The following is a 27,646-nucleotide window of genomic DNA, read 5'->3' as shown; positions in this document are numbered from 1 at the left end:
AAAAACCTGTTTTCTCAAGCAGGGCACAAAATGCTCACTGCGGGACAAAATCCCCAAAGGGCTGAATGCAAGGCAGAGCTATGATGCAAGAGAAGGAGGCAGTAGGCAAACCGTTCCTAGGGCATGCCCATAGCAGTGATGCTGGGGGAGGAAATGCAGAAGCAAGTCAAGGCAGCAATTCAACAGATAAAACTTTCTAAGTAAGTAACTGAAGCCCAGCACAAAAACTAGGTTATCTTCTCAGGCCCACGGAAGTAAGAATAGGGAACAAAGAAAACCAAAAGAGCGTTCCGAGATGGACATTTTGTACTGGGTATCGGGCACCTACAGCTGCTGCCACTCACACCCCAGCCCTGCTTTGTTACCCCTCCTGGAAAACACACGGGTGCCTGGAACCTTCCTGCTCACCACTTCAGAAGCATCCCCAGGTTTGGTGGAGCAGCGGTGGCAGCTGTGACAGGGAGATGTCCTGTTCAGGCCAGTGCCTGCACCCCAGGGTGACAGCCCAGGCCACCCACCTGGGCAGAAAGGGGAAAAGTCTTCCATTCACACTAATCTGTTTGTGTGCCTACATTTGCAACTTTAATTGGACACTTTCTGGAAAATGACTACTTTGAACACATCCCTGTGTTTGCCTAATATTGCCATATAAAAATAAGATACTGGGTTTAATTTTATCTGTTGACTTGGAAAAAAGCCAAGCCCACACAGAGACATGTCAACAAGCTTCAAAGACTGAAATTTGACCAAACCAGTAATGAAGATTGGTATGTATATATGTAATGAATTAAGTGCAAAAAGAACCCTTCCATTATATTACTTTCCCAAATGCAATAGTTTATCACGTAGTGTTTACATAGTAAAAACGATTAGATTTTCTGAACTTCTTCACACTGCTCAGAGATGTCACCAATATGTTCAACTCAAATACAGAAACTTCAAATTTCTAATAAAAATAGCTTTTTTTTTTTTTTATAAACCACAAGTAAGTAGAAGGCAAATATACCAGAGTAGTATGCATAGCTTTCAAAATGTAAGTTATACCATCAACAATCGAGTATCCTTCTTCATTTATCTGATGTAATGCATCTTAACCAGCCAAGAGTTACCTTAAGTCAAGATTTTGGGACATTGTTATTTTGGAAATACATACCGAAGAACATTGATGGGAGAATGAAGTTTAGAGGACAAAACCAAGTCATATATGAATCATGTCTATTTAAAACACACACGTGCCATATGCTCTGAGCTTCCCTGAAAATAATAGTGCAATTCAGTGTATATACTGAATTAAATCAAAAGGCAGTACACTTTTATTCCTTTGAAAAAATACTGTTCTAAAAATATTCAGATGTCCTCTAAACTTACTTTATGGAACTATAGCTTTAAATTTAGTTTTCATATGCAAAATATTTACACTTTATAAACTTGCAGAATTTCTAATAAACTATATTATATATACTTACACAAAACAATTTATATATAATCCTATTATATCGTGCAGATCAAAACTCACCACATATACAATAATTTACAATGACAGAAGCCTCAAGCATCAAAATATCTCCTTTGAAATATCAATATTAGATAGTCTCCTCTACAGAGTCTGGAATTGCAGTATTTATTTCCTGGATCGCCCGAATACCATTAAACTTCTGAGAATATGCAAAATTTTAATTAAATATCAAGTAGCAAGGTTTGTGCTGTCGTAAGAAATGCTTGCAACTATTAAAAAAATACCTGAAAGGTACAAATTAAAGGTTTACTGGAAGCCTCTGAAATGAAGGCTTGAAGCCAGGATTCACTGGAAGGTTCAATGGAAGTGCACACACTATAGGCAAATCTTGTACACTGAAGTCCCTTAAATACTTAAAAATAAATTTGTTGAAAAAAAAAGTTAAATTAAACAGTAAACTATAAATGTACAAGTTTTCAACAGTATTTGTAACTGATTTTTTTCCCTACTTTGGTATAAAAGCTCCTTTAAACAGGCACACTTACTTTTAGAAGACAAACACAAGCTTTAATACTATGGCTATTGCTGGATACTTAAATGATGTGTCTGTGGGTCTGTTTTTAATTATATAAACCTTCTTTATGAACCATTTTATTCGGTATTAATCCAAAGAACAAACACTGCTAACAATATTTGTAATATACTTTAGTGCTGAACAGTTAGCCAAGACAGGACTTCTTAGAATCTAGTACAATTGTAATTTGTTTTAAAAAAACCCACCTATTTAGAATAAAAAATAGATTTTTTTCTTTTATTTTGATATCTACTGAGCTATTTGAACTTTTTCATTAGAAGTGTATCAGTGAAATCCCTTCCACATTTTTATTTATTTCAAAAAGGGAAAATTTGGGATTCTGAGGTAACCAGAAAATTTCAACACTTCTCTCTGAAATCTCACAATAGAATTTATTTTTATCTCAAACTCCACAAATGTATTCCTAACAGGAATACACACATACCTAATTTTACACAACGTGAATATTCCTATCGTCATTAATGTGTTTTTTCACAACATGTAAGACTGAGCATGAATTTCCTTACAGAAACATGACCTACAATGTAATAAATTAAAGCATTCTTATGAAAACAATAATATCAGTTTAATTCCAATTGTACCAGACTTTCTAAAATAACTCTTAAAGTCCTCCATAACTAGAAGTTGATTAATAATGTTCCCAGTCCACAGGTTCTGAAAGGCACGTAATTGAAGAGTTTGTTTTGAGTCCTCCTCAAATGAAGACAGGCTAAAGTAACTTGTGTTAGGACAGTCTAATGTAAGGCATTAAAATATTCCTGTTTATGCTATAGATCTATGTTAAGCACCACTTGCTATTACAGTATAGAACGAAGCCAATATTTTCTTCAAAAATGTGTTTGTACTTGGGACATCATTTGTGAGGGAGATGCTGATGAGGTTGATGAATTGGAGATCTTAGAATTATTTGTGATCTGCAGCTCTTCAAGTCTCCTTATATAATCATCACGTAACGCAAGGAGCTCCATGTAACGCTGTTCCACGGGATTTGGCTGCTAGAAAGAGATCTGCATTAGTCTCATCACTTCAGTCCAACTACTTCTACACAGTTAGGTTGCTGTAGTACTTGTATTTTCCTGGCATTACTCAGTATTTGTAGTCCCCAACATATATAGTGAGTTGTAGCTAAGCAGAAATATTTATTTCTATAATGCAAGAGCCCTCTGCCTTCCAGTTGTTCTCATCCAAAGAAAATCTTTATACAAAACAGTTCTTCCTACCTCAATAAAATCAGCCTGCCCTTTCTGGAGCATATAGATTTTATTTTCTTATTATCTAATTAACACTGTGTGCAAGGCAAGATGGGTGTCAAAAAATCTTCAGCCAAGGTATTCTTCTTGAATTGTTAAAAGCTTTTAGATTCCAGAGATCAGATGTCTCACTACCTTCCCTAAAAACAGGATTTAGCCAGATTGACTATTTTAGCTACATGTCTTCCAATTAAAAAGCTTCCCTCACTGATAAAATCTACTTCAATTTTTAACAGCAAATTTGCAACTTTGTGTAAACAAACAAGTGAAATAAATGCAAAACTTTATTATAGTGAATTTTGTAAGTAAACCTGAATGTGTTTAAAAATCAACTGTCCTAGTTTTCAAGAGAGTAATGAAACAAATGGAAAAGACGTATTATCGCAAATGTCCAAGGCAGGTACAGAGCCTAAAGTTACCTTCAGCTGTGTACATCTGTCAAGAAGTTGCTGCTGTTTCACAGTTAACTGCCTGTAATTAAAAGCTATTAGCAGTACAGTTTCAGGAGCAAATGTAAGGCCTCACCAATTCAAAACCAGTTGAACCGGCACTCTTACATGCACCACTCACTAGGCACCCCAGATGAGGACGGCAATGAATGCTGAAGCAACTGTGGAAGTTACATCAATGACTGAATGCAGTTACTAAAATTATTAGAGATGCTGATTAGAAATTAGGGTTAATAATGTTGCTAGTGACAGACCAGACTCTTCATTAGACTGGAATCTGATGCGTAACATGCTTCTAAGTAACAGCACTATGAAAGGTCATTGAAAAACTAGATCAGGCCACATGTCCACTACTCAGCTGCTTAAGTCAGGATGAAGCACAAATTTTGTGTGCAGAAAGAAAAAAAAAAAAAGGCTGCACTTTGTATGTAAAGATGGTGAAGATGAGGGAGCAGTAGTAGCAGCATAGATTATCACAGGGTTTGTATTTCTAAGAAACTCCTGCCAAAGACCTTCCCTGAATAAAAGCAAAGCACATTTTAAAGTAGATTTACAGCTAATTTGTATGCCCTATAATCTTTCACTTTCTAAAATACATATTTTGATTCACGTCTTGTAAAATGTCCTCATTTTTCACAACAAGCAACAAAAGCTTTAAAAACAGAACTTTAAAATTAAAACTAGCAATATACTTGTAAGAAAATATAGCAAACTGGCTTTCTTGCAGCCTTTAAAGTGTTGTAAATAATACAGGAGATCAGCTGCGGGAAAGGAAGTTCATTGCTTGGAATCTCCTGATTCATTCCAGGGGCTGGATCATGAAGACTGCTTCCGTCAAAGAAATTGCTCCTCTATCTTCTACTCAAAACTCCAGAACTTGTTAAGAAGGACAAATAAGTCTCTCTCCACTATCTTTACATGCTGCATTGCCGAGACCTCTAGCAAGTTTGTAACAAACATTGAGTGTCCATATATTAAACATTAAAAGCACAGAAATGAATTCTGTGTAATTTGATAAAAGCTTTTCTGGGCTTCCAACCTGACCCACTTGTATAATTTTCAGTAACAAATTGTCATCAAAGTTACATTAAAAAAATAATCTTACCATAAGCCATCAATACAGACAGCTGTTTTGAAAGAGAAAGGACTGAACAGGTCATCGTAATTTCTAGATTTCATACACTTTCTCAGAAAAAGGAGAAAGGCTAAGCAAATGCAGCCAACTGAGTTTGTGATGCTAATGCCCTAAACTCTTCAGAGATAGGTAAGCCTATCTCTAAGCATTGTCATTTGCCCTGTAGTAGCATCAAATGCCCTTAAAAAATGCTCCCCGAGCCCTGTCCCCAAGGAAAGAGGATAGAAAGAGCTTGAGGACGACTTGATACTAAGCACTGAAATAAATTCAGTGTTCTGAGAAGAGCTCAGTGGAAAAAAAAAAACAAAACCCAAAAGCTGAACAATAATTTTGACCTTTTTTCTCTATCTTTACCAATATAGGATTAAAAACCTGAACAGATTACAGGTACTATTCTACAAGTCAGTTATGACACAAAATCCTATTTCCAAAGTCAAAAAGCATTTTGTATGTTATAGCAAATTTACTTACTTGTTGCCGAATTCTTGGGTTCCACCTGATGTAGTAATTGACCCAGAGCTCTAAATGACGCATACTGGCTACTGGATAGAGTGCTCGATTTAGCTCTTTAGTATAAAAAGGATTGGTATATTTAGTTTTTTCACTGTTTATCAAAGACCATAATGACAACGTTTTCTCAGTCACTTTCTAAAATGAAATTGAAATAAGAACAGTAAATATTTGCACAAAAGCAGGAAATCCATCACAGAAGCCATGGTTACATTCTAAAGTTAATATACTTCTGATTTACTTAGAAGCATAGTAAGTTACTGTTATTAGAAATATTTCAAAACAACCAGTGCTTGACAAATATTTTAGTGACTGCATAGTCTTTAAGCTACCAAACCCAAGGAATTTACCATGCAACTTATCCTGTAAAAAGAATAAAACCAGTTCAAAACCACTGTAATACAAGGAATATAACCAAGCAATACAACCCAAACTTCCTGTAATTATCTAGAGTCAAGACAGCGATACAATTAAATATGACTAACCTCTTTTTCTCGAAGAGACTCACTGTTATACAAGAAAGTACCAAACCGGCAGCTGTACAAGTGATCCAGGATTGTAATTAAGAACTGCTCATTGAATTCAAAGGCTGTAGGAAACTAAAAGCAGAAAAGACACATTTGTTCCTTACATCATAAAAGCAGGGAGAGATGCACATGCCCTGGTTTAAGAGGCTAAAGGCAGCATGTAGAAGCCTGAATACATCTACAAATAATTTTTAGGATAATGCTTTCATATACTTTATATAGCAAAGTAAGTGTTCAGATGGCATGAGATGTTCAACGTCAAACTATTCCCTGAAAAAAACTCTTCTCAAAATGTTCTAACTGCCTTGAGTTTCTAAAAACAAGAATCAAATACAGAACGGTTACAGTTACATTTTTACCAGCAAAACAGTAAGATATCCATAGTGCACTCTTTATAGTGCAGCACCATACAGGAAAACAAGGGTCAGGGGTCCTCAAACTTTTTAACCAGGGGGCCAGCGCACGGATGAAGTGGCAGGCAGTCATCTGCGGCTGCTTGGTTTCCACCCCCCCAACCCCTGGCGGGGGGGGGCGGGGGGCAGGAGCGGGGGGGGGGGGGGTTCTGTAAATACTAGGGGTCGGATTGAGGACCCTGGGGGGCTGTATTCAGCCCGCAGGCCGTTGTTTGAGGACCCCTGGTTTAGCTCCTAATCTTTGTCCCTAAACGGACTGAGTTTGCTGCTTTGTTTCATTAGTTATTGAAAATATGTTTACAGCACTCAACAGCTCCCAAGCTTCCTTTTCAAGCTTTGACAAAAGAATGTTTGTCCCTGTGGTTCAAAGGACAGTTCCACAAAAACTGAAATGAAACAACAGATGCTATTAAGATAGTGTGATACAATTCCTGTAAAAGCATTCTGCTGGGTCACATCTCTCGATATGTTTCCGAGAAGCTGTCCTGGTTTTAGCTGGATAGTTAATTTTCTTCCCACTAGCTGGTACAGTGCTGTGTTTTGGATTTCATATAATAATGCTGATAACACAATTATGTTTTTAGTTGTTGCTAAGTAATCTTTATATTGTGTCAAGGACTTTTCAGCTTCTCAGGCCCTGTCAGTGAGAAGGCTGGAGAGGCACAAGAAAATGGGAGGGGACGCAGCCAGGACAGCTGACCTGAACTAGCCAAAGGGGTATTCCATACCATATTACAGCATGCTCAGTATATAAGCTGGGAAGAACAAGGAAGGGGGGGATGTTCAAAGCAATGGCATTTGTCTTCCCAAGTAACCATTATGGGTGCTGGAGCCCTGCCTTCCTGGGCATGGCTGAGCACCTGCCTGCCCATGGGAAGTGCTGAATGAACGCCTGGCTTGGCTTTGCTTATGTGCCTGGCTTTTGCTTTACCTATTAAACTGTCTTTATCTCAACCCATGAGTTTTCTCACTTCTACTCTTCCGATTCTCTCTCCCGTCCCAATGTGGGGGGAGTGAGCGAGCACCTGCATGGGGCTTAGCTGTCAGCTGGGGTTAAACCACGACAGAAGCCTGTAACCAAGACAGGCCAGCTTTGCATGCATAGCCAATGCCATGTTAAGCAACATAACCACAGCTTATATACGCCTTTTAGAAATATGGTAGAGACATGGTATCGTTTAAAAGCAAATCCACTCTTTTGGACTACAGCATCAGAGCACAGAGGTATGCTGTCCTCTTCAAATACTTTGGTTTTAAATAAAGACCTAGGTTTTTAATTCAGTAATCTCTTAACAATGCTGCCTTCTGAAGAATGATATAACATACCTGTTTAGACATCTGCCACACACAATCAATAAACTGGAGAAAGATGGGCGATCTGTCTGCATCAGCATGATTTTTATCACCATGGCCTATTCTCTGAAATGAAGCAATACAGCCTCCTGTTAATCGAAACAGTTTATTTTATGCCCAATAGACATTGTTTCTTATTTTGCACTAGCATATTAGTGCTTCAGTAATATAACAACCTGTTTTTATAACTTCAGAATTAGTTATTGCACCAAGGAGGAGAGATTCAGATATACAGAAGCACTGCAAAGCTGTTCCAAAGACATCAAATTCCAAAGTGATAATTGGTCCTGTTATAAAAACCTGCTAGTTATTGGACAAGCAGAACCATTAAAGTATCCATTATTTTGCAAATAATCAAGACACATTTACGTAATAATTTTGTCAAAAGCCAAGTTATATACTTTGTCTTCTTTTTGTAACTTAAGCCACTGGAGAAACTCGATCATCAAACTCTCCACACAGATTCTCCTCTTCCCCCTCCATACTTGAACCTAAAGATTCATCCTGAGGTAGACAGTGAACATGAGTGAGCTCAAAGAAATGTTCATGCTCCTGACAGAAAATTAACACACATTTCTAAAGTTTCGGTGAGTCACTTATTCTGAGGAGTCCAAAGTAACAGTTAAAGGCATTCTCCCCACAGACAAAAAGCAGGTTTGGTAAAAGCCGTTTCCTTCCTTTTCACATTTGATAGCTGAGAACAGGTAAGAAATGCAGGGAAAAGAGATTCTATTAACTCCATAATTCTGCTCAAATATACTGGCCTGGAGGAGACAAAAGAAGAGCATGTATGTTGAACTAAGATGCTGTCTCTCTGCCCGTAAGACAGCAGGCTTAATGTCTTAAGGATGTTAAGAGTTATAAAACCAGTACACTACAATGATTTGCAAGATAGTTTGAAATAATAGAATTGAATGGCAGGAAATAGAGTGAGATGAGGGATTGTAGCCGAACTCAGTGAACAGTAGCAAATGACTAGGAAAACACTGTAGGGAAGACAAACAAATTGGCCTCCTTGCTCTCCAGTTTTTATGGTTTAAAATACATTGTATCTGTTAACAGAGTCATATATGTGTTCAGTAATGAGTGAATGTCCTTCCACTTTCACTACGGCTAGAAGTTTTAGGATGTCTGAGTATTTTCCATCTATAATTATGTCTATGTCTCCTATTTCTTACATTAGACTGCATTATTAGAATGACATTCTAGATAGAAAGCATTTTTAACACCTGCAGAGTGCACCAAGTTCACTATACATAGAAAAGCAGGGGCAGGGAACCCCTTTTCAACAAGGGGACTTATTGCGTGCTTCATTAGACAGAAAATACTGGGAGGAACTACAAAGTAGTCTACTATTTAGTTATTTGTTATTAAAACATCCAAATTGCAGCCCTAGTAACATGAAAACATGACACTTGCACTAATCCAGACAATACAAGAAACTCCCTACTCTTCTCCAACTCCCCACTTGAAGGAGGGCATAACAACAATAGTTTCAGAGATGAGTTTCAGGAAACGCTACCTGCACCGAAGTGCCTGGTCCTCACTATTAAAACTCACAGATCTATCAGGTAATAACCAAACTAAAACAGAGCATGTATGATCAAAATATTTTCTGTTTGCATTATCATTTTTTATCATAGAATTATGTTGGCTGGAAAAGACCTTTAAGATCATTGAGTCCGGCCATTAACCCAGGACTGTCAAGTCCACCACTAAACCATTTCCCTACGTGCAACATCTACACATCTTTTAAATACCTCCAGAGACAGCGACTCAACCATTTCTACAGAATACTCCAGAAAATACTTCACTATAAGCTGAACAGCCCATCCAATCCAAATATACGGTACTCTCAACTGCGGATGGCTACAGGAGAGTGGCTTCAACCATTTCCAAAGATTACTACTTGAGTGAGAAAGTTGGGGAAAATAAAACAGTAGTTTAAGCAAAAGCAGGCTATTTAAATCATCCTTATTGCTGCTACATTGTCAGAGATGAACAGGTGGTCTGAGCTAGTCATCTGGAAGGGGTGCAAAAGTCCTACCTCACTAATAGGAGAAAAACATTATCTGTTGAGAGAGAACAAACTCTTTTGATTATTCAAAATAAAATTAATGGCTTAATAAAAAGAATGATAGATTACTTAGTTTTTTCAGAATGGTGAAGGACACACGGATCTCTTTTTCAAGCTGTCTGTTAAAGCATAACATGTGTGCTAGGCTACAGGTCTCCTAGTTATACAATCTCATTTTATCTGCACCATGACTATAATGTTTTTAAAAAATACGAAATAAAATACAAGAATACAAAGGCAAGCCAGTGTTTTTCCTGTGGCTGTACCATAGACAGAATACTTCAAAGTTTTATGTAACACACCACTACTAGAAGACTACAGGTAAGTATACAAAAAAAATGGACTATGACAGATACGACTCCCAATGATCAAAATGCAAATCTCCTAAAGGTGCTCTGAAGCTTAGAATGTCAGATCAAAGACTGCTGCAGCATACAAGCACACTTTGTACACTATACACACACCATACAATAAATGGTGAAGTGGTTCACGCTCAGTAGCTATACATGAATTTCCAAGTGGCTGAGACAGTCTTGCAAACGTAAAATGGGCATGAAATACACACATAGGTATATTCTTCCATTTCTTGATTTTTTCCAGATTGCCTATTTTCCAAATTTTAGCAATATTAAGTAGTATCTTTAGAATATTCCACTAGGGACAAGTTGTCTGTGCAAATGACTTCTCCTGAAGGTGTGGAAACTTCTTACTGTGAATTACAATGTTCAGCATCAACAAGCAGCACTGTTGTAAAGCTCCCAACTTATGTTTTAAGTTTACATATCAAAGCACACTCACCCTGGCAATCTATTCTGCTCCTCCAGGTTCCTCATATAGATTTCCTGATTAAATGGTAAGCTACCAAATTTAAAACAAGTTCCACTGAGACTCTGAAATGTTTCCTAACATGAGCACCCTTGATTTTGCACTTCGCATTATGCATGGATATTAAGGACTTGCTACAGACAATTTCTACTTAACCTTCTAAGCACCCAGAAGACAGAACAGAACTAGAGCCAGCATCATCAGTGACAGCCTCTTGAGAGCTATTATGACAAGGGTAGAATACTGGGAAGCAGCATTCAAAACATCACTTAAAAGACATTGGCCAGATTCATTCATATGCTTCCCATAACATCCAAAATAGTCCAAAGGGAGGGTGAAGGAAAAGCCCCATGTTCCAGCCTTATTTCATCATCTTTTGAAAAGTTTGAGAAGACAATTTTTCTGCCTTCTCATTTCCTTTGCTTAATAACCACAACCCCAGTAACCCTAGCAATTCTGTGTTTTCAAAAGCGTGTAAAGAACAAAATATAAGTTCTCATAGAAAGAACAGCAAAAAAAAATTAACTAAACAGGTCCAAAACCAAAAGCTCTTCTCAGATTTACCTGGAAATGTTTTAAATCAGAATTCCAAAATAAAGAATTATCAAACCCTGACACAATGACTAGTTTAATATTAAAAGCTTTTTAGAACATTAATGTTGCATGGTTCTTGCAATTATCTTCTAATTCTTACCGATGCAAATTTGTGTCCAAAGCTTATCCACTCTTTTTGCACCAGAACTTCAAAGCCTTCAATTGTTCTGTAGTAGCTGTCTAGCATCAACATGGCCAGCGACGTTAGCTGTGCTGTCCGGTCCCAGCCATCACTGCAGTGAACCAACACAGAGCTCCTTCCTGAGGACACCCTGTCTGCCACTTGAATAGCTCCCGTCAAGACAAGCTAGCAAAGAGGAACAGACACCAAAGACCACTAATTAGTGTTATCATTCTAACAAAAATAAATTGATTTATTTGTATCTACACAATATCTTAATTGATACTATTTCCATTAAAAGACCCGAGGAACATGGTGTAGTCAATTGGAAAAGAATTTTCTAGGAGATCAAGTAAATTTCTGGTATAAAAATAGAGAAACAGATTGGTTCCCTAATCCCTTAGTAAGGTCTAATTCATCTCACAGCAAATTCTTAAAAAATGGGGCAGAAAGCAGTAACCTTGATAAATCAAAGAACATAAGCTTCTTTTTTAAAGAAAGAGAGGATTTACCATAGGATATACTCTCTAAAAAAAAAAATCTGTATTTCATTTGGCTCCTTTCTTTCAGCTAAATCACTGAAATATTTCAGTTGTTGGACAAAGGAACTTGTACCCTTCTAATATGCTTATTTTCCAAATATTAACTTAAAATGAAAATTTATTAAGTAGAATTCATTACATAATCTCTCAATACTTTTGCATAGCTATACTTGAGGCAAAAGGTCCAAAGGTCAACCAGTAAGAACACTGGTGAATTACCAGTTTAAGTATTTTATTTGTGCTACAAGGTGAAAATTACAAAATTTACAAACACATTTACAAGATTTATTTACAAAACTATAATCCACAAAATAAAGTTACATACATACTGACAACTGAAGTAATTACTAATCCTTCACAATGACAGCTATCTATAGTCCGGCACTGCTAGAAACAAAAAGAAATCTCTTCTCTTACATGTGAAGGCAATCAGACTAACAATGTATTCCTCTGTTAAAGACTGGTATTTGACTTGAGGTAGACAATAAATGTTGCATTTCACCTACTGTTGCTTAATAATGTTAAATCATAATATACTCTGCTGGCTTTGTAGTCCAAGTAGTTCAGTGTGTTCTGTATCAGGACTATCTCAAAGTCCAGCAAAGAAAGCAAGTCTGACATGACAGGCTTGGTCAAGCGTTATTTCAAACAGCAAAAAGTTACCTTTATATGTTCTAACCAATGGGTTGATTCCAGACTCGACAACCAGTGTGATTCTTCCACATTAGGGTAAACAATGTCCTTCAACTTCTTCAAAGATTCCCGCATGACATGAATATTATGAATGTCCAAGAAGAAAAGTTCTGCGTTGGGATATGCATCTTCACCTTCATATCCACCCCCAGTTGCCTACAAACAAGAGATCTAAAATTAACTTTAGTCACATATAGACTGTTGTAGCAGCTCTTCAACAGAACAAGAAGGGACTGAATTTTGTTTATACTTTGTTTTGTAGTTGAGCAATATGTAATTTCAGTTGCTTGTTTAAAACATCAGTCTCTGATACAAACTTTGGAGGAGCAAATGCTGGAGAAGGATACTTGGGGGCCTTCCTTTGTCCAAAAGGACAAAGTGTATTACATATAGCCCATGGCCAGAATGGCATTCAAGTTGCTCCAGGTAGCCTAGTTCATTTCAAAATCTCAAGGGAGTAACCCTAAAAGTAGTAGATTAACACTACAAGGTTGTTTGAACTATGGGGCCTGGAGACCTTCCAGTCGGACTGAACCAGCCAGGTTATGGACAGTGGGCCGGCATCGCATCAGTCAGGACTCAGACTGCTTTGAGAATAAAAAGCCACTGGTACCTTCCCCATTACTTTTGAGATTCACAGTGGAAATGGCTTTTCCTTGCCCAACTGACATTACAATATCAGTATTTTTTTTCTTCGTTGATGTTCACTTTTCCCACCCAGGCGTAAACAAACTCATGTTTCTGAATACAAAAAGAGATCAACTTACTTCCCAGACAAATCATTAAGGTTAAATTAAAATTAAAGTACACCACACAAAACAGCAATTACTCATAACATATGAGATCATCACTACCAGGGAATACAACTGCTCATTTGTTTCTGTATGAATTAGAAATTCAGTCAAAAGGATTTGTCTGTTTCTTTACACCACTAATTCAAAGGAGAACAAATCTCAGGTATACCAGTGCAAACTTGCTAATAAAAAGAACAAAACCAAAAATGCTTTCCTGTGTTTGAACTGCCTAGTTTACTAAAATTGAAATGACACTGAAATAGATAAAAATGATAAAATGTTTGGCCAAGTGTCACGGTTTCAGCTGGGATGGAGTTAATTTTCCTCTTAGTAACCACTACAGTGCTGTGTTTTGGCTCCGATGCGAGAACAGTGTGGCACACTGATGATTTAGTTGTTGCTGGGTAATGTTTATACTAAATCAAGGACTTTCCGGTTTCTCAGGCCCTGCCAGCAAGAGGGCTGGAGGGGCACAAGAAATTGGGAGGGGACACAGCCAGGACAGCTGACTCAAACTAGCCAAAGAGGTATTCCATACCATGGGACGTCATGTTGGTATATAAAATTAAGGGGGGTAGCCGAGGATCATTGCTTGGGGGACTGGCTGGGTATCGGTCAGTGGGTGGTGAACAGTTCTACTCTGCATCACTTGTTTTCCTTTATCCTGTTCCCTGTGGATTTTATTCTTTCCCCCACCTTTTCATTATAACTGTTATTGTTGTTATAGTAATTATTATTATTCTTTCATTTTTATTCTGTTTCAATTAATAAATTGTTCTTATCTCAACCCTCAAGTTTTACATTCCTTTCCAATTCTCCTCCCCACCCGTCTGGGTGGGGGAGTGAGCAAGCAGCTGTGTGGTGCTTGGTTGCCAGCTGGGGTTAACCCACAAATCCAACTAAAATTAAAGAGTTCAGTTAAGAATAAGCTATGTTTCATTTAAGAATTAAGTTCAAGAATCTTAGATTCTGCCTCTAAGTAGTAAATTAGTAGTAACATTTAAGTTTACTTAAAAGCAACTTTTCTAACGTTAACTTTTATGGCTGAAGACTAAATGTGTATTTGGATCATTAAGAAGTTAAAGAGCCACATAAGTAGAAAGTCCATTCTACTGCTGCTCTCCCAAAACACTGAATCACCACCACTACAGAGGATGTGCCTGGTCACAAAAGGAAGTGGAAAACCCACACATACTTCAGAATGCAGTGCCACTGATGAGATTTTTCTGAATTTAGCTGTAAAATTGCATTTCCTGCAGACAACAAACCCATGCCATTCCATGAATTGTGGTAACTAAATTTTGCCTTTGTAAGCCATTACAGCCACCAACTACACATCAAGACACATCAAGCAACCACCTAGGGTACAGTATAGCCTTTGCCCGTTAATACCACCTACATTTCTGTATACTAGCACAGTATTCTCTATTCTATGCTTGCTATCTCCTTCCTCAGATGTGGGGGTATTCTCTGTGCCAGGGTTTGTGCTAAAAGAAGCGATGACACTATTTTTCTCTTTCCTTTGAGTATCATGAAGTCCTGGTGAGGAATAACTGTAATTTTAGCATCAGGGCTGCTGCAACTCCTACTGACTGTGTGGTCTTGACCTATGTACAAAGAACACAGGAATGCATGAGTAGCATAGCCCAAGATTTTGCTTACACTAATCTTCACAGCTGTTCAAGAAAACTTTTCTCAGTGCTGATCAACATCGGCTTGCACTCTATGACACTGTCCCTCAGACCTAGCAATGCACCCTACTGCTTTTACCGCTATGATTGTTTCATATTTAGGCATATCAGGAGTTAATTTCAACACATAGGTGAAATATACCAATTTAAAAAGCTGAAAACTGTGTTTCATACTTCAGTGAGTATGTGTATATAAAGTTCAGCCACAATACATCTTTGAAACAAATGGGGTAAAAGTTTGAGTTTGTCCAAGAACTGAGGAAAAATTTAAGGTAATATAAGAATTGACATTCCTTCCACAAGGCAAACAGAAGGATTACATGTTTTGTTCACCCACAAAAATTCAGTCTGCAGAGGATAATGCAACTTGCAAGCAACTGACACAGACCCTCAAAATACAAACCATCAGATGAAAACCTAGCCAAACAGACCCTAGGATACAGTTTCTGAAAGTGTGTGTGCTATACAAAAAAAGCACCTCATTTCTTCCTTAATAAATTATATTCCCTATCAAAGAGAAAAAGGGCCATAAAGGTACATGTATGTGCTTTTAAGCTGCGCAGAGCAAAACACTAACATTATTGTCCCTCTTGAATTCTGAAGCAACTTAATGTTTGTAACACAGAAACCTCACAGAGGCCAAGAAGCTTTACCATTTCATGCTCCTTTCAGCACAAACATTGAAGAGGACTCATTCCACTAAATTAGTGTTCATTTTGTGCCAAAAAACTACTCAGGAGCTGTAATTCCTTCTCTCCCAGATAAGCACACTCATTATTTCCCCTAAGATGTCAAACCCTCTCAAGCTCATTTCTCTCATGCTCTTTGCTGTGCAGACACACACCTTCACTAATAAGTACTGAAGAGCACACCCACTTCATTTGTGCTTGAAGTTCAGTGTGTAAGGGACTATCCTAGACATGGGAGTGAAGTTTGTACATTCTCATACGAAGAAAGCATTAAACTTGTGTCCTTCACCGCCTCTCCCTAATTAGGTTTTTTCATATGAACATGGAGCACAACAAAGTCTGATGTGCTCTATGTGTGGGAAAATCACCTTGAGGCAGGGAATTAGAGAAAATTGGGTCCTAACAGAAGCGTAGGTGGTTTTTTTTTTTAGGGTAAAGTACAGCTACCACCTTCAGGATGGTTGGCATGTATCACCAATGCATCTACATGACCACAGTTCCCTAAGCAACACATCCTGCCAGCTCAGCACATGCTGATAGGAGTAATGGAGGATGGAGCAGAGTGCAGACACCACAGCCAGGCTCTGCCATGCTCCCTGCAGGAATGGGAACTCGATGGCACCACACAGCTGATCAGCTGCATACCAGTTGCTGTATGAAGAATCCATGAGATGCCTGTGGCTGAGCTAACCATTGTGGTGAAATTACTTTCCTCAGATGAAAATCTCATTGTAATACTAATGCATACCTCCCTCCCAAAGTTACCTGCTTCCAAGGTACTACTACATCTCACTGGGCACACAATACCAGTTAGTAACAACAATATGTATATAGTCACTCAAGCTCCACCTAAATGTGATGGAAATGGACTAGTCCTGGACTGAAATAAGTCCAAAGGGGGAGAATTGTTGTCTAAACTCCCAGAGCCAAACAAAGGATGCCTAACAGTGGGCTAGGCTTTATGCACACAGCCTTCCCAGGACAGAACTTTTCCAGAGGATATGAAGCAGAGCTGTGGCTTGCACAGAGGTGGCATGTCACTCAACAAAGGGCACGCTCTACAGCACAGCCTTACATTTACCTCACAGTGCAGGTGTAGTCCTATTAGATTTCAGTCCCGTGCTAAGATCTGTGCTTGACTACTAACAGACAGGGTAAAGCGTGTCTGGAAATCCACACAGGGTCCTGAAATCCTGCTTATGACCTGCTTAAGGCATTCATGGCCTTGAGCCCCGATATTTGGTTATGTAAATATATATTTATTTACGTAAGTTTATGTACATTAAGATTAGTACTGCTCCCACAAACCTCCTCACAGAAAACTTGACACTAAGTCTCCTTCCCACCCCCCTTCACAAATATGACTATTAAGCATCTGTTTACCTTGTTCGCGACTGCATTGACATTGGGCCTAGCATCATAGATGGTAAGTTTTGAGATTTGCCCATTAGCCTCCCTGATGATATCAAGGTATCTTTCATCATCTTTATTCCGCTTGCCACTCATTCCAACAAGAGGCTGACTGCAGCGCATAATAACAGCTTGAGTCTCTGGATGAATCCATGACAGAACCTAGTCACGTGTCAAAAACACATCAGAAGAAATATATTTTATTAACAAATTGTAACTTGAAATGTCAAAGTTACATTCTTTAAAAGAGCTAATATGAAGGTTAACACTTCTTTTTTTTCTTCAAAAGATAATCCCCAGACATTTAACTGCTTCCACTGTAGTCTCATAAAATTTAGTATTAATAGTAATAATCTTTAGAAGAGTTCATTCTTTTAAATACTTAACTTTTATTGAAATTATACTTACTTATACAGTCCAATGCATTCTAATATTTTCCTACAAGTTGCACAAATAATTCTGAAAAGCAAACTGGAAACAAACATAGCAATGCCTGCTGATACTAAGAAGCAATTCAGACGAATGAAGTCATTGTAGAAAGTGACTAAAATGCTCCAATTCTACAAGAACAACTTTTCCTTTTTTTTTGGAGTAGGAAGGAAAGTTGAACCTTTCTAGAGTATCTTGAATGTTTTCCACTTCTCCTTAAAGAACATTTTGTTCCTCAGCCCTCTTCACAAAGAGGGGGCACTGGAACAAAGTGCACACTGCCTTTGTTGTTCTTCTCAGTCAGAGGGGACTTAACACAAACAAGAGAGAGCGTGCAGCCCAGGGAACATACTACAGTGCAAGAGATTAAAGATAAGCAGCCGGCAAAATCTCTAACTTTGTAGCAATGAATGAAGAATATTAAGAAACAGCACTCTCATCCAGTCTGAAAGTTGTGGGTTACAGAGTGAAAGAACATCAGATATTAAAAAAAAAAATAATTCCTCAGGAAGTATTCACTCCTGTAATACAACCCTTAGTTGTATATCTAGGAATGAGACCTGTCAGAGTGTGTGTGGGTGAGTATGATCGGTTATTTCCTGACAAGAATAAGATTACTATTACCAAGGAAATGACTCTCACTGCACAGGCACACAAAAGCCCCATCATGAATTCTGAGATGACAGAGAAGATACAGCTAGGCTATAAGAACTATATTCACACACTATATATTTAACATATATATTTTATACACATTATATATTACATGTGTGTGTATATATAGTAAATTTATAATTATAGGCCTAGCCTGTCAGTAAACACCATATCTAATAAATATTTATCATACTGAGTTTTGCTTCTGCTCGAAATTAACTGAGATTCAAGGCAGCTTTCTGATACTGGCTAAGAATCTAGTACCTCTTCCGAGTCTGCCGAATGGAAATATTAGTTAAACCAGATTGTATTGTGGTAGAAATTAAAATTTTCTATAGTGCTGCAAAAAGCTGATACATAAAAATTCTTTTACTTCAAGGAATTTTAGTTACAGAAATATACCCAAAAGGTCAAATGGGTTTATCTTAAACAGCCCAATTTAAAGGGCTAAAAAGCCCAGGAATTCGCTACAGAGACTATGCATGAGGTCTTATTTTAGGACTGACCATTGAAACTATGTTTAAATGCCATGCGGTTTGCTTACAGGAGAGTAACATTTGCTATCACTTTTTATGTGCATCCAATGATAGTCAAAGTAGTACAGATGGTAGTCTAAGGCTCATACTTCATTAAGAAAAGGGAATCTGCAATGCTGGCAGTTGTTACTAGAAAAGTCAAGTTAAAACCAAACAAGTTGGAATGGGTGATTGTTGTGGGGGGAAAACGGAAATCTGGCTTGGCCAAGATACTAGTTTCAAGCAGTAAAACCACCAGCCAATCAAAACTATTCCGCTGTAACCAGTTCCAAAAAAACCATGCTCTGTGTCACATTCAGCAAAAAGTTGTTTGGATGCATACTTAAAACTAGCTACATTATAAGGTAACTTTCATCACATCATACTCACCGGGATTCTATTTCGGGACCTAAAGGCAGCAACTTTCTTGAGATCATCATCAGTTGCATTATATGGCACTACTAAGAGTGATGGATATGTGTCACACAGGCCATAATGTTCATTAATAAAAGTTACTCGCCATCGTTCGTTAGGCAGTCCCTAAAAATGTAACACAAAGTTTTTCAACATATTTTTGGCTATACAAATAATAATTCTGCTCTTGAATTTTACAAGAAGTTATGGCCACATGGTGGCAACAACCTACCAATTTAATCTAACTACAGTACTGTTTCAAAACAATAGAAGAAAAAAAGATTACAAGACCACACAAAATAGCTCATTGATGATGAATTCACAGCCTTAGACTACTGCAGAGCTATCTCATGTTCTCTTACATACAAAATTCTATTCTTACAACAAGTTTCAAAACAATGATTAAAACTAGTAGATGCATTTCTTTAATGATGGGATCGAGGGAAGAAAACTGCCTTTTCTCATCCGTCAAAGCTCTGCCTTTCCATTTTGCCTGCTGAAGAGACTATGGTCCTGAGAAGACAGGGGGAGGAAGTCTCACCTCAACCTTTCTTCGCTGTGACTTTGTACTACCTTCAGGTTAAAAGTAAGATTACGGTAGCTTTCTTACTGAGAAACAAGAAGTTTTAGTTGCAGTCTGCTCAGTAAGACATTTCACAAACAGCAGCCAGGAAACTGAGAAAGACTGATAAGCCCTTCACACACACACACAGAGTGGGTTTGTGTGGGGGGCTGCAGTTTAATTTTTTGGGTCTTAGGCCTCTGTCCTGGTTTCAGCTGGGATAGAGTTCATTTTCTTCCTAGTAGCTGGTGCAGTGCCATGTTTTGGATTTAGTATGAGAACAATGCCGATAACACGCTGATGTTTGAGTTGATGCTAAGCAGTGCTTGCCCTGAGTCAAGGGCTCTTCAGTCTCTTGGGCTCTGCCAGGTAGGAGGTGCACAAGAAGCCGGGAGGGAGCAGAGCCAGGACAGCTGACCTGAACTAGCCAAAGGGATATTCCATACCATAAAATATCATGTTCGGTATATAAACTGGGGGGAGCTGGCCAGGAGCCACTGTTTGCTGCTCAGGGACTGGCTGGGCATGGGTCAGCAAGTGGTGAGCAACTGTATTCTGCATAACTTTTTTGTTTGTTTTTTTCCCCTTGGATTTTATTCCTCTTTCTCCCTCTCCTCCTCATTACAATTATTATTGTTGTTGTTGTTATTATTTTTACTTTATTTCAATTATTAAGCTGTTCTTGTCTCAGCCTATGGGTTTTACCTTTTTCCAATTCTCCTCCCCATCCCACCAGGGGCAGGGTGGGAAGGGAAGGGGGGTAGTGATCAAGCAGCTGCGTGGTACTTCATTGCTGGCTCAGGTTAAACCATAACAGCCACTAAACCTTGAACCAAAAAACTATGGAGGGAAAAAGAAAATAAATCTAAGGAAGGCCTTACTGTTTGCTATATAATTAAAAAAAAGTCCTATTTAAAGCAACATTAAATTTTCTAAAAGGTGTTTTAAAATTGAATATATCATCCTCTTTCATTGACATTTTTCCAAAATCACCTAAAGAGCAAGGTAGAATACCAATAGACATATAATTAACTTCTATAAAGCAACACTGCTTCTAAAAAACTTTTTTTTTTCCTCCCTTCACCTCAGGAAGCACTAGACCAAATCAAAGACCAAATCAAATTTATATTTAGGACACTGTAGTTACATATTCGGCACATTCTCCCCACCCCTTGCTCACTTAACAGTGGCACATTCTAAGAAGTATCAATAACTTCCTTCAAAGAGCAAAGACTACCTTCCTGTGACACTCCAATTTTTTAAAGGTTCCAGTGGTTTATTTCTTTTCTTTACTTTTTTTTCCAAGTTGTATTTCCATCATCATCTTTTCTGAGCTCCCCCCACAAAACAGCTGGTAAGAGACACATACAAGTAATAATTCCTCTACGTAAATTGTCAGATATGAAAGCACCAGGCAACTGCAACTTTAATAACTCACTTGTCTCCTGTATTCAGACATTGGATTGTACACCATCCATCCATTTTCAGAAAACTTTTCTTCATTTGCAAATGCAAAAAAAAGCTGTAGGATGTAAAAGAAGCTTGTTACACCAAACTGAGCAAATACAAGGGCTCATCAGTTATACCCTAAGCCCCACCACAGAACAGGACTGACTCTTCCATGCCAGCCCCATTCTCTCCATTTAAATCTGATATTTTTAAGACTGTAAAACAAAGACCAAGAAGTAACAAACAATACAGATTTGCTAATGAAATAATGAAAATGTGACAATAGCTAAAACATGAAGTGACAAAATAAAAATTACACAGCTTAAACTGTTGGATTTTTTTTTTTTTTACTGGGAGGAGGTTGAAGTTTTAAAATAGTTTATATTTGATTACTACCTGCATTTCATATCCTCACCATATAAACCACCATCTTCTCACCAAAATTTCTCCAATAGGTGCAGCTGCAATTACTACATAAAATATTAGATGCTAAATTGAAAGTGTAAAAAGGTTTTAATTGCTATTCATTGCCATTAGGAAGCAACCTTCTTTCTGCATCCCCTACCCAACTGATCCTTACTAGTGGAAATCCAGTTTACTTTGGAACACCATGGAAATTAAAAAGTTGCCATTGAAAATGTAACAAAATACGTTGTTAGCAGGTTACACTATCTACTTTTCCTCTTGCTTTGTTGCTCACTCTCAAGACTCATTTATAAAACACAGTATCCTCACCCCAGATTCTGAGAACTTCCTCACAGCTTTCAGCTTCCTTCTCCTTTCAATTAAAGTGGGCTGTAATACCTAACTAACCCCTTTTTTTCTTTGTTTGTTTCTACAGTTTATGATGAAACCAAGTGTTTAAGAATATCCTTCATTGAGAAAAATGATTTTGGTGGCTTACAAATTCTTCAGATGCCAACTGGAACATGAAACTAAATTGTTTCAAAGAAAGAAGAAAAAAAACCCCAAAAAACACCAACAAATGTGGAAGAGAATGCGTTGTCCTGAGCTGAGTAACAGCAACCAGAGCAGAAAGCATTCAAAAGCCCATCACAGGTCATTTGTAACAAAAAAAAAAAAGCTGAAAGTCTGCTAGCTATTCAAAGATATTAAAAGAAGAAACTGAACGCTAAACCAAACATCCCAAATCTACATCATTTTCACAGGCTTACACCCATACTAAGCAGAAATGCAGAAAACCTGGCAAGCAAGGAAAACCCCCATGGTTCTAAGGTGCCATGATTCCATCTACCGAGATAAGGCAGCAATGTTTCCTACGTGCACCTCGGGCCCAGAGGAGGGTGTCTTTCCATCTTATGAATGCAGACCCTACTGGCTCAAGGCAATTCTGTTTAGCCTAGTATGCTACAATGGTTTAGACGGTAAACAGCACTAAAACCCACAAAAATGAATCCCTCCAAAAGGAGTAGTTTTCTCCTCATGTATTTCAAATCAACAAGTATTTCAAAAGGACATTACTACTCACACAAGAGATTTTATCCCACTAGTTTTAGAAACTGGGATTTGAAATTAAATCAGTATTTTAGAGCAAGTAAATTCATCAGCAAGTTGCAGAAGCAAGCAATGCATTCCCAAACTGTGTATTCTGAATGTCTTCACCATTTTTAAAAGGGTAGGCCTTCAGTGGAAGTAAATAACATGGATTCTTTTGACTAACTAAACTGCTCTCAAGTGGGATGGAGGGAGAGATGAAGTAAGGAAAAGGAAAAAGGTGGACATCAACTGTACCAGAAGAAAAACATACCACTAGAAGTAGATGTAATTATCAGAAGTTAGGCAGAAAAACCTGAAAAAGGTTGTTTGTTTTAATTGCAAAGTAGGAATACAGCAAAACAGAACTATCACTAAAGCAGTAGATGCAACTGATTTGCTGAACTACTAATAAATAGCAACACACAAGAACCATCCCCTCCTCCCCAAAGGAATTTGCTGTATCCCAAAGTGCAACTATGCTAAGAATTCACCAAAGAACCAGAGACAAAGAAGAAACTTAACAACAGTAGGAAACAGAAACACTGGAATCCTAACAGATGACTTAAATAAGATATTCCTGCCTTTGAGACATATTTAAGTTGCTCCTTACTGCAAGTTTCCTGGTGAGAACTTAAAAATTACCCAGCTTAAGCCCTGATAAGTAAAACACAGGAGCTTATTACAGTGCACTGTGATAGCTGTTACACAGAAGATTTTATTGATAAAAATAAAGATGATGCTGCTCAAAACTAGAAATAAACAAATGGCAGCTATGCTGTTCATATTACCCAGAAAATAATCCACAAGAAAACAGAAGGAAAACTGTATTTTGTTTTCACCTTTTAAAAAACAAGTTAAATTTACTATGCATGAGGAGGGGACGGACAGAATCCTTTCTGCAAGAATGAAATCCTGCTATGCAGAGCATGCTTCATTTAAAACACTTGGCTACAGCAGCTTTACCGCATCTACGACCAAAGCTTTCAGTCACACAACCCACAACTATTAAAGCTGACAATTAACCTTCATCAGTTCTGTTGACATTCCAGGTAGTGCAAATTCTTCCTATATTGCTCACGAAAAAACCCACATTAGTAGCATGGATCAACCAGCACAAATCTTAAGACTAACAAATAAAAGAACACTACAATGAACACGGAAGTGTATGGAGGAAAGTCTGGACTTAAATTTTTATCAGCAATTCAGAGAATACTCTTGAAGTATACTCCAACAGGAACAATATTTAAAAATAAATAGTATTGAAAATCCTAAAGACTAAAAATTATTTTTCTTCTGCAAGAGTTGACTAACTTATAACAAAAATTTATATACACACATTTATATGTGTGCATTGCAGACTGTACAATTAACCTGGTTACTACTGAAAATCTTACTCACTGTATGAAAGATTGAGGATCTGAATCCCACCCCCACCCCCCCCCCATGGCTTTTCACTTAAGACTTGATATTTCAAGCCTTGAAATTTTCTGTGAAAATGGCCTGAATGTTAGCCCAGGCTAAATGCTATAGTCTGAAATACAGCAGTATCCTCATCCTACCTTAGGCCTGTCTCTCATGACAAAATATACAAAGCAATATATAAAGCAGTTTCCAAGAGTAAAAATGCTTCCTTTTCTGCTCTGACAATCATAGTATGGTTCCATTCAAACCCAAGATTTTTGTACATTCACATCCACTTAGGCAGCTCAATTGATGAAAATAAAATTTGTATCCCTCTGTATTCCAACACAGCACAGCAGAAAAATCAGAGTAGGAGAACACGCATTTAAAACAGCATACTCATTTCAGAGAACAGAATTGCCGAATCATTCAGGTTGGAAAAGACCTTTACAATCAGGTCCAACCATTAAGCCCAGCACTGCCAGGCCCACCACTAACCCATGTCCCCAAGCACCACATCTACAAGTTTTTTAAATGCCTCCAGGGATGGTGATTCCACCACCACCCTGGGCAGCCTGTTCCAATGCTTCACCACCCTTTCCATGAAGAAATTTTTCCTAATATCCAATCTAAACCTCCCCTGGTGCAGCTTGAGGCCATTTTCTCTTGTCCTGTCCCTTGTTATCTGAAAGAAGAGACTGACCCCACCTGCCTACAACCTCCTTTCAGGTAGTTGTAGAGAGCGATAATATCCCCCAGAGCTTCCTCCTCTCTAGCCTAAACCACTCCAGCTCCCTCAGCTGCTCCTCGTAAGATTTGTAAAGTTTCTATCTTACACAGTTCTGTCTAATTTCAAACTACATTTTCACTTCAGTGTAACAAGCAACCCACACTTATAAACATTTTAATACTAAGAATCACATACTTAAGCAAACATAAGAGATGTGCTTGGATACAATTGTATTTTCTCAGTTGTGCCAGTACAAGCCATATTTAGCACACGTCTGTACATTACCATTATTTATTAGAAACAAAATGTGATAATAAGCAATGTGAAGTAATTTCTATTGAATAACATATTTTACCAAATTGGACCTTTTATTATTCTGATGCACCAAATTGACAAAGCCCATCATAGTGAACAAATCAGCATGATAAATATTATTTAAATCCCAGAAGGGCTACAGTTCAGGTAAGCTTCACATTTGCACTACCGACCCACATATTTCCACTTTCATCCTAAATAACCCAAGCTTACAGATTAAACACAGTATGTTTGTATCTGTATGTCTTGATTAACTTAACATTGCTGAAGCTTTCATGCCACAGTGCAGATAATCTGAATGCAATTCTACATTGCAGCAAGCAAAGGGGACAAAGAAATCATGCCATTTACAACATATTATGCATAAATTCTTGTATCATTTAACATAAGATCTGAGAGATGCTACCTTAATAAAATACATGGCTTGGCTTTTTGTGGATACAGGTTCTTTCATATTAGTGCCCCTCACATACACACACCTCACATGTCAGGATGAAAACAAGGAACTTACTTCACTGCCCATAGGCATTTAGTATGGACCAGCTGGGTGTATATTTATATCCTTCAGAGGGCAGAGGAAGGTCAGAGAAGCAAAGTACGTGACCAGCTACAGGAATTGCATGACTCCACAAAGCAGAAAAGCCCTGCCAACCTCTCTCAGCACATCATTAGGCACTCAGGCAAGCCTTTCAAATACCAGAGTATAATAAGTTGGCTAGTTAGGCTCCATGCCTTCTTCACACATCTTTCCTTCCCTCCACATCAGTGGCACATCCCTGCTAAACCCTCCTTCTCCCCCAACAGTACTTTAGGTACTCTGAGCCTCCACCCTAACCTCCACTCATTTCTTTTTTCACTCCACACAAAATCCATTCTCCTCTCTCATTGTTAATCCTTCCTCTCCAACAAAAAGCACTTCTCCATAGCTCCTATTGCACCCAGCCCATTTTCCCAGGAATTAAATCAACTGCAGCTTCATTACGTATGCCTGAATTTGACAAAAAAGGTTGGATTTTTTTTTAAAATAAAACCTACACACAGGAAACATTCAGGTTCAGCACAATATTGCAATAAAAGTGGTTTGGGTTTTTTTAGAACATGAACTGGCTTTTTAAAAATCAGGAACATATAATCAGAAAGTCTAACTGTGGTTTGTACAGGTATACCTGAGCCAAGCCTAGGTTAGTTTGGTTGGATCCTAAATACAAGCAACAGTACAAGTTTCAGGTAGACGACCTGTTCAATAAATCAGTGCTTCAGGCGGCAAGCCTGAGCTGGCCTCCCTCCTCTCAGTACTGAGCCCAGCTAGCCATAAGCCACTTGAATAAAGCACAGATCTACCTTAAGTTATACTGATTGCTGGTTTTATCTCACATCTTGGGTTCAAAGTGGGGTAGTTTGCAATCACTTCCAATGTACTGACTAAATCTGGTTTAAGTTTGACAGAGATTAGTGCTACATGTCTGATGGAAGCCCATCAATTCCTATTAGTCTATCAACTAATTAAAATCAGTTTCAAATTCTTTTCAGCTGCCATGGGATATAGAAAGATGTAGTCAAGGAAAGCATTAAAGAGGTAAGAAATAAATAAAAGTATAGCAAATCATCACTCAGAAAACTTACGGGGTACAAGGGTAGTGATCTATCAATACCTGTAGTTAAACAAAACAACTAAGACTTAACAATACATCAACTAAGATTTTTGTAAAAGCAAATTAAAGCCTCTTTGCACAGAATGCAAGTATGGATTTAACTGCAGGTCCATAGTCTAAAAGCAGACGACTACTGCTTCACCTGCAGCAGAAGGCTACTACTTCACTTTAAAACAGGTTTTCAAATTTTGTAATGTTTTTGCTAAGCTTCCTTTTTATGCTTCACTGTGCAAATAATTCTGTTTACTTCCTTGCAGGTGCTAACCTGCAATGTCAACACACAGTGTCTCTTTTTCAGTCCTCCTACAGATCAAGTGCTTGTCTTCAACATTCAACTTATCATTACCATTTTGCACACAAAAATAGTATGTGATACATCGGTTGCTCACAACAATGTAGTTCTGTACCATAGAGGAGAGGGCAGCTGCAATCTGACAATACAGACTGGCAAGCAGTCTATTTACAAATAGTTAAATATTTAGTCTATTTATAGAACACAGTACATAAATACACGCTCTACTTGTACATGAGCATATAACATATATACAATTTATTATTTGTACAATATGCATTACAAAAGAAGAAAGAAGCAAAACTCGAAAGTGTTGCACACATGCAAAGTAAATTGTATTTTCTATTCCTAACTTACTGGTTTATGCTTTTCATATATCATAAGCTTTTACTAGTAGAAAAGGCTGTCAGTTTCTCAGTGTGTTTAAAGATATCATTACCCTTGCTTTTAATGTGCCATTACTACAACTCAGCCAGTTACATCATACATGTTCATCTAACAACTAAGATCAGGCATTGTAGTATTTAAATAATTAACTTCTGATCATTTGCAAATACAGTAACCTTATACTTTAACTAGCTACATCGGGAGTGGGAGAGGTCAGTCAGACAG

At 37.9% G+C, this 27,646-nt stretch overlaps 1 protein-coding gene across 3 annotated transcripts in view; it reads right to left on the bottom strand.

Annotated features, from left to right (window-relative positions):
• Positions 1 to 758: 758 nt before the first annotated feature.
• The window catches only part of MTM1 (myotubularin 1), a 48,770-nt gene continuing 21,882 nt past the window's right edge, over positions 759 to 27,646 (bottom strand). For 2 of the 3 annotated variants that reach the window (XM_056359910.1, XM_056359912.1), the window contains 9 exons: positions 21,137 to 21,220; positions 19,113 to 19,262; positions 17,098 to 17,286; positions 12,511 to 12,696; positions 11,285 to 11,491; positions 7,662 to 7,754; positions 5,881 to 5,994; positions 5,357 to 5,533; positions 759 to 3,046 (listed from right to left, as the gene is read on the bottom strand). In XM_056359910.1, coding sequence (XP_056215885.1) covers positions 2,879 to 3,046; positions 5,357 to 5,533; positions 5,881 to 5,994; positions 7,662 to 7,754; positions 11,285 to 11,491; positions 12,511 to 12,696; positions 17,098 to 17,286; positions 19,113 to 19,262; positions 21,137 to 21,220 — 1,368 coding nt within the window. In that variant the 3' untranslated portion in view covers positions 759 to 2,878. The remainder of the gene's footprint in view (positions 3,047 to 5,356; positions 5,534 to 5,880; positions 5,995 to 7,661; positions 7,755 to 11,284; positions 11,492 to 12,510; positions 12,697 to 17,097; positions 17,287 to 19,112; positions 19,263 to 21,136; positions 21,221 to 27,646) is intronic. The other variant, XM_056359911.1, reaches the window with a different exon arrangement.

Source organism: Falco biarmicus, chromosome 14 (genome assembly GCF_023638135.1).
Source record: "Falco biarmicus isolate bFalBia1 chromosome 14, bFalBia1.pri, whole genome shotgun sequence".
Taxonomy (NCBI): domain Eukaryota; kingdom Metazoa; phylum Chordata; class Aves; order Falconiformes; family Falconidae; genus Falco; species Falco biarmicus.
Note: the sequence above shows the minus strand (reverse complement) of the source record. Positions and strands in the feature narration are given on the sequence as shown.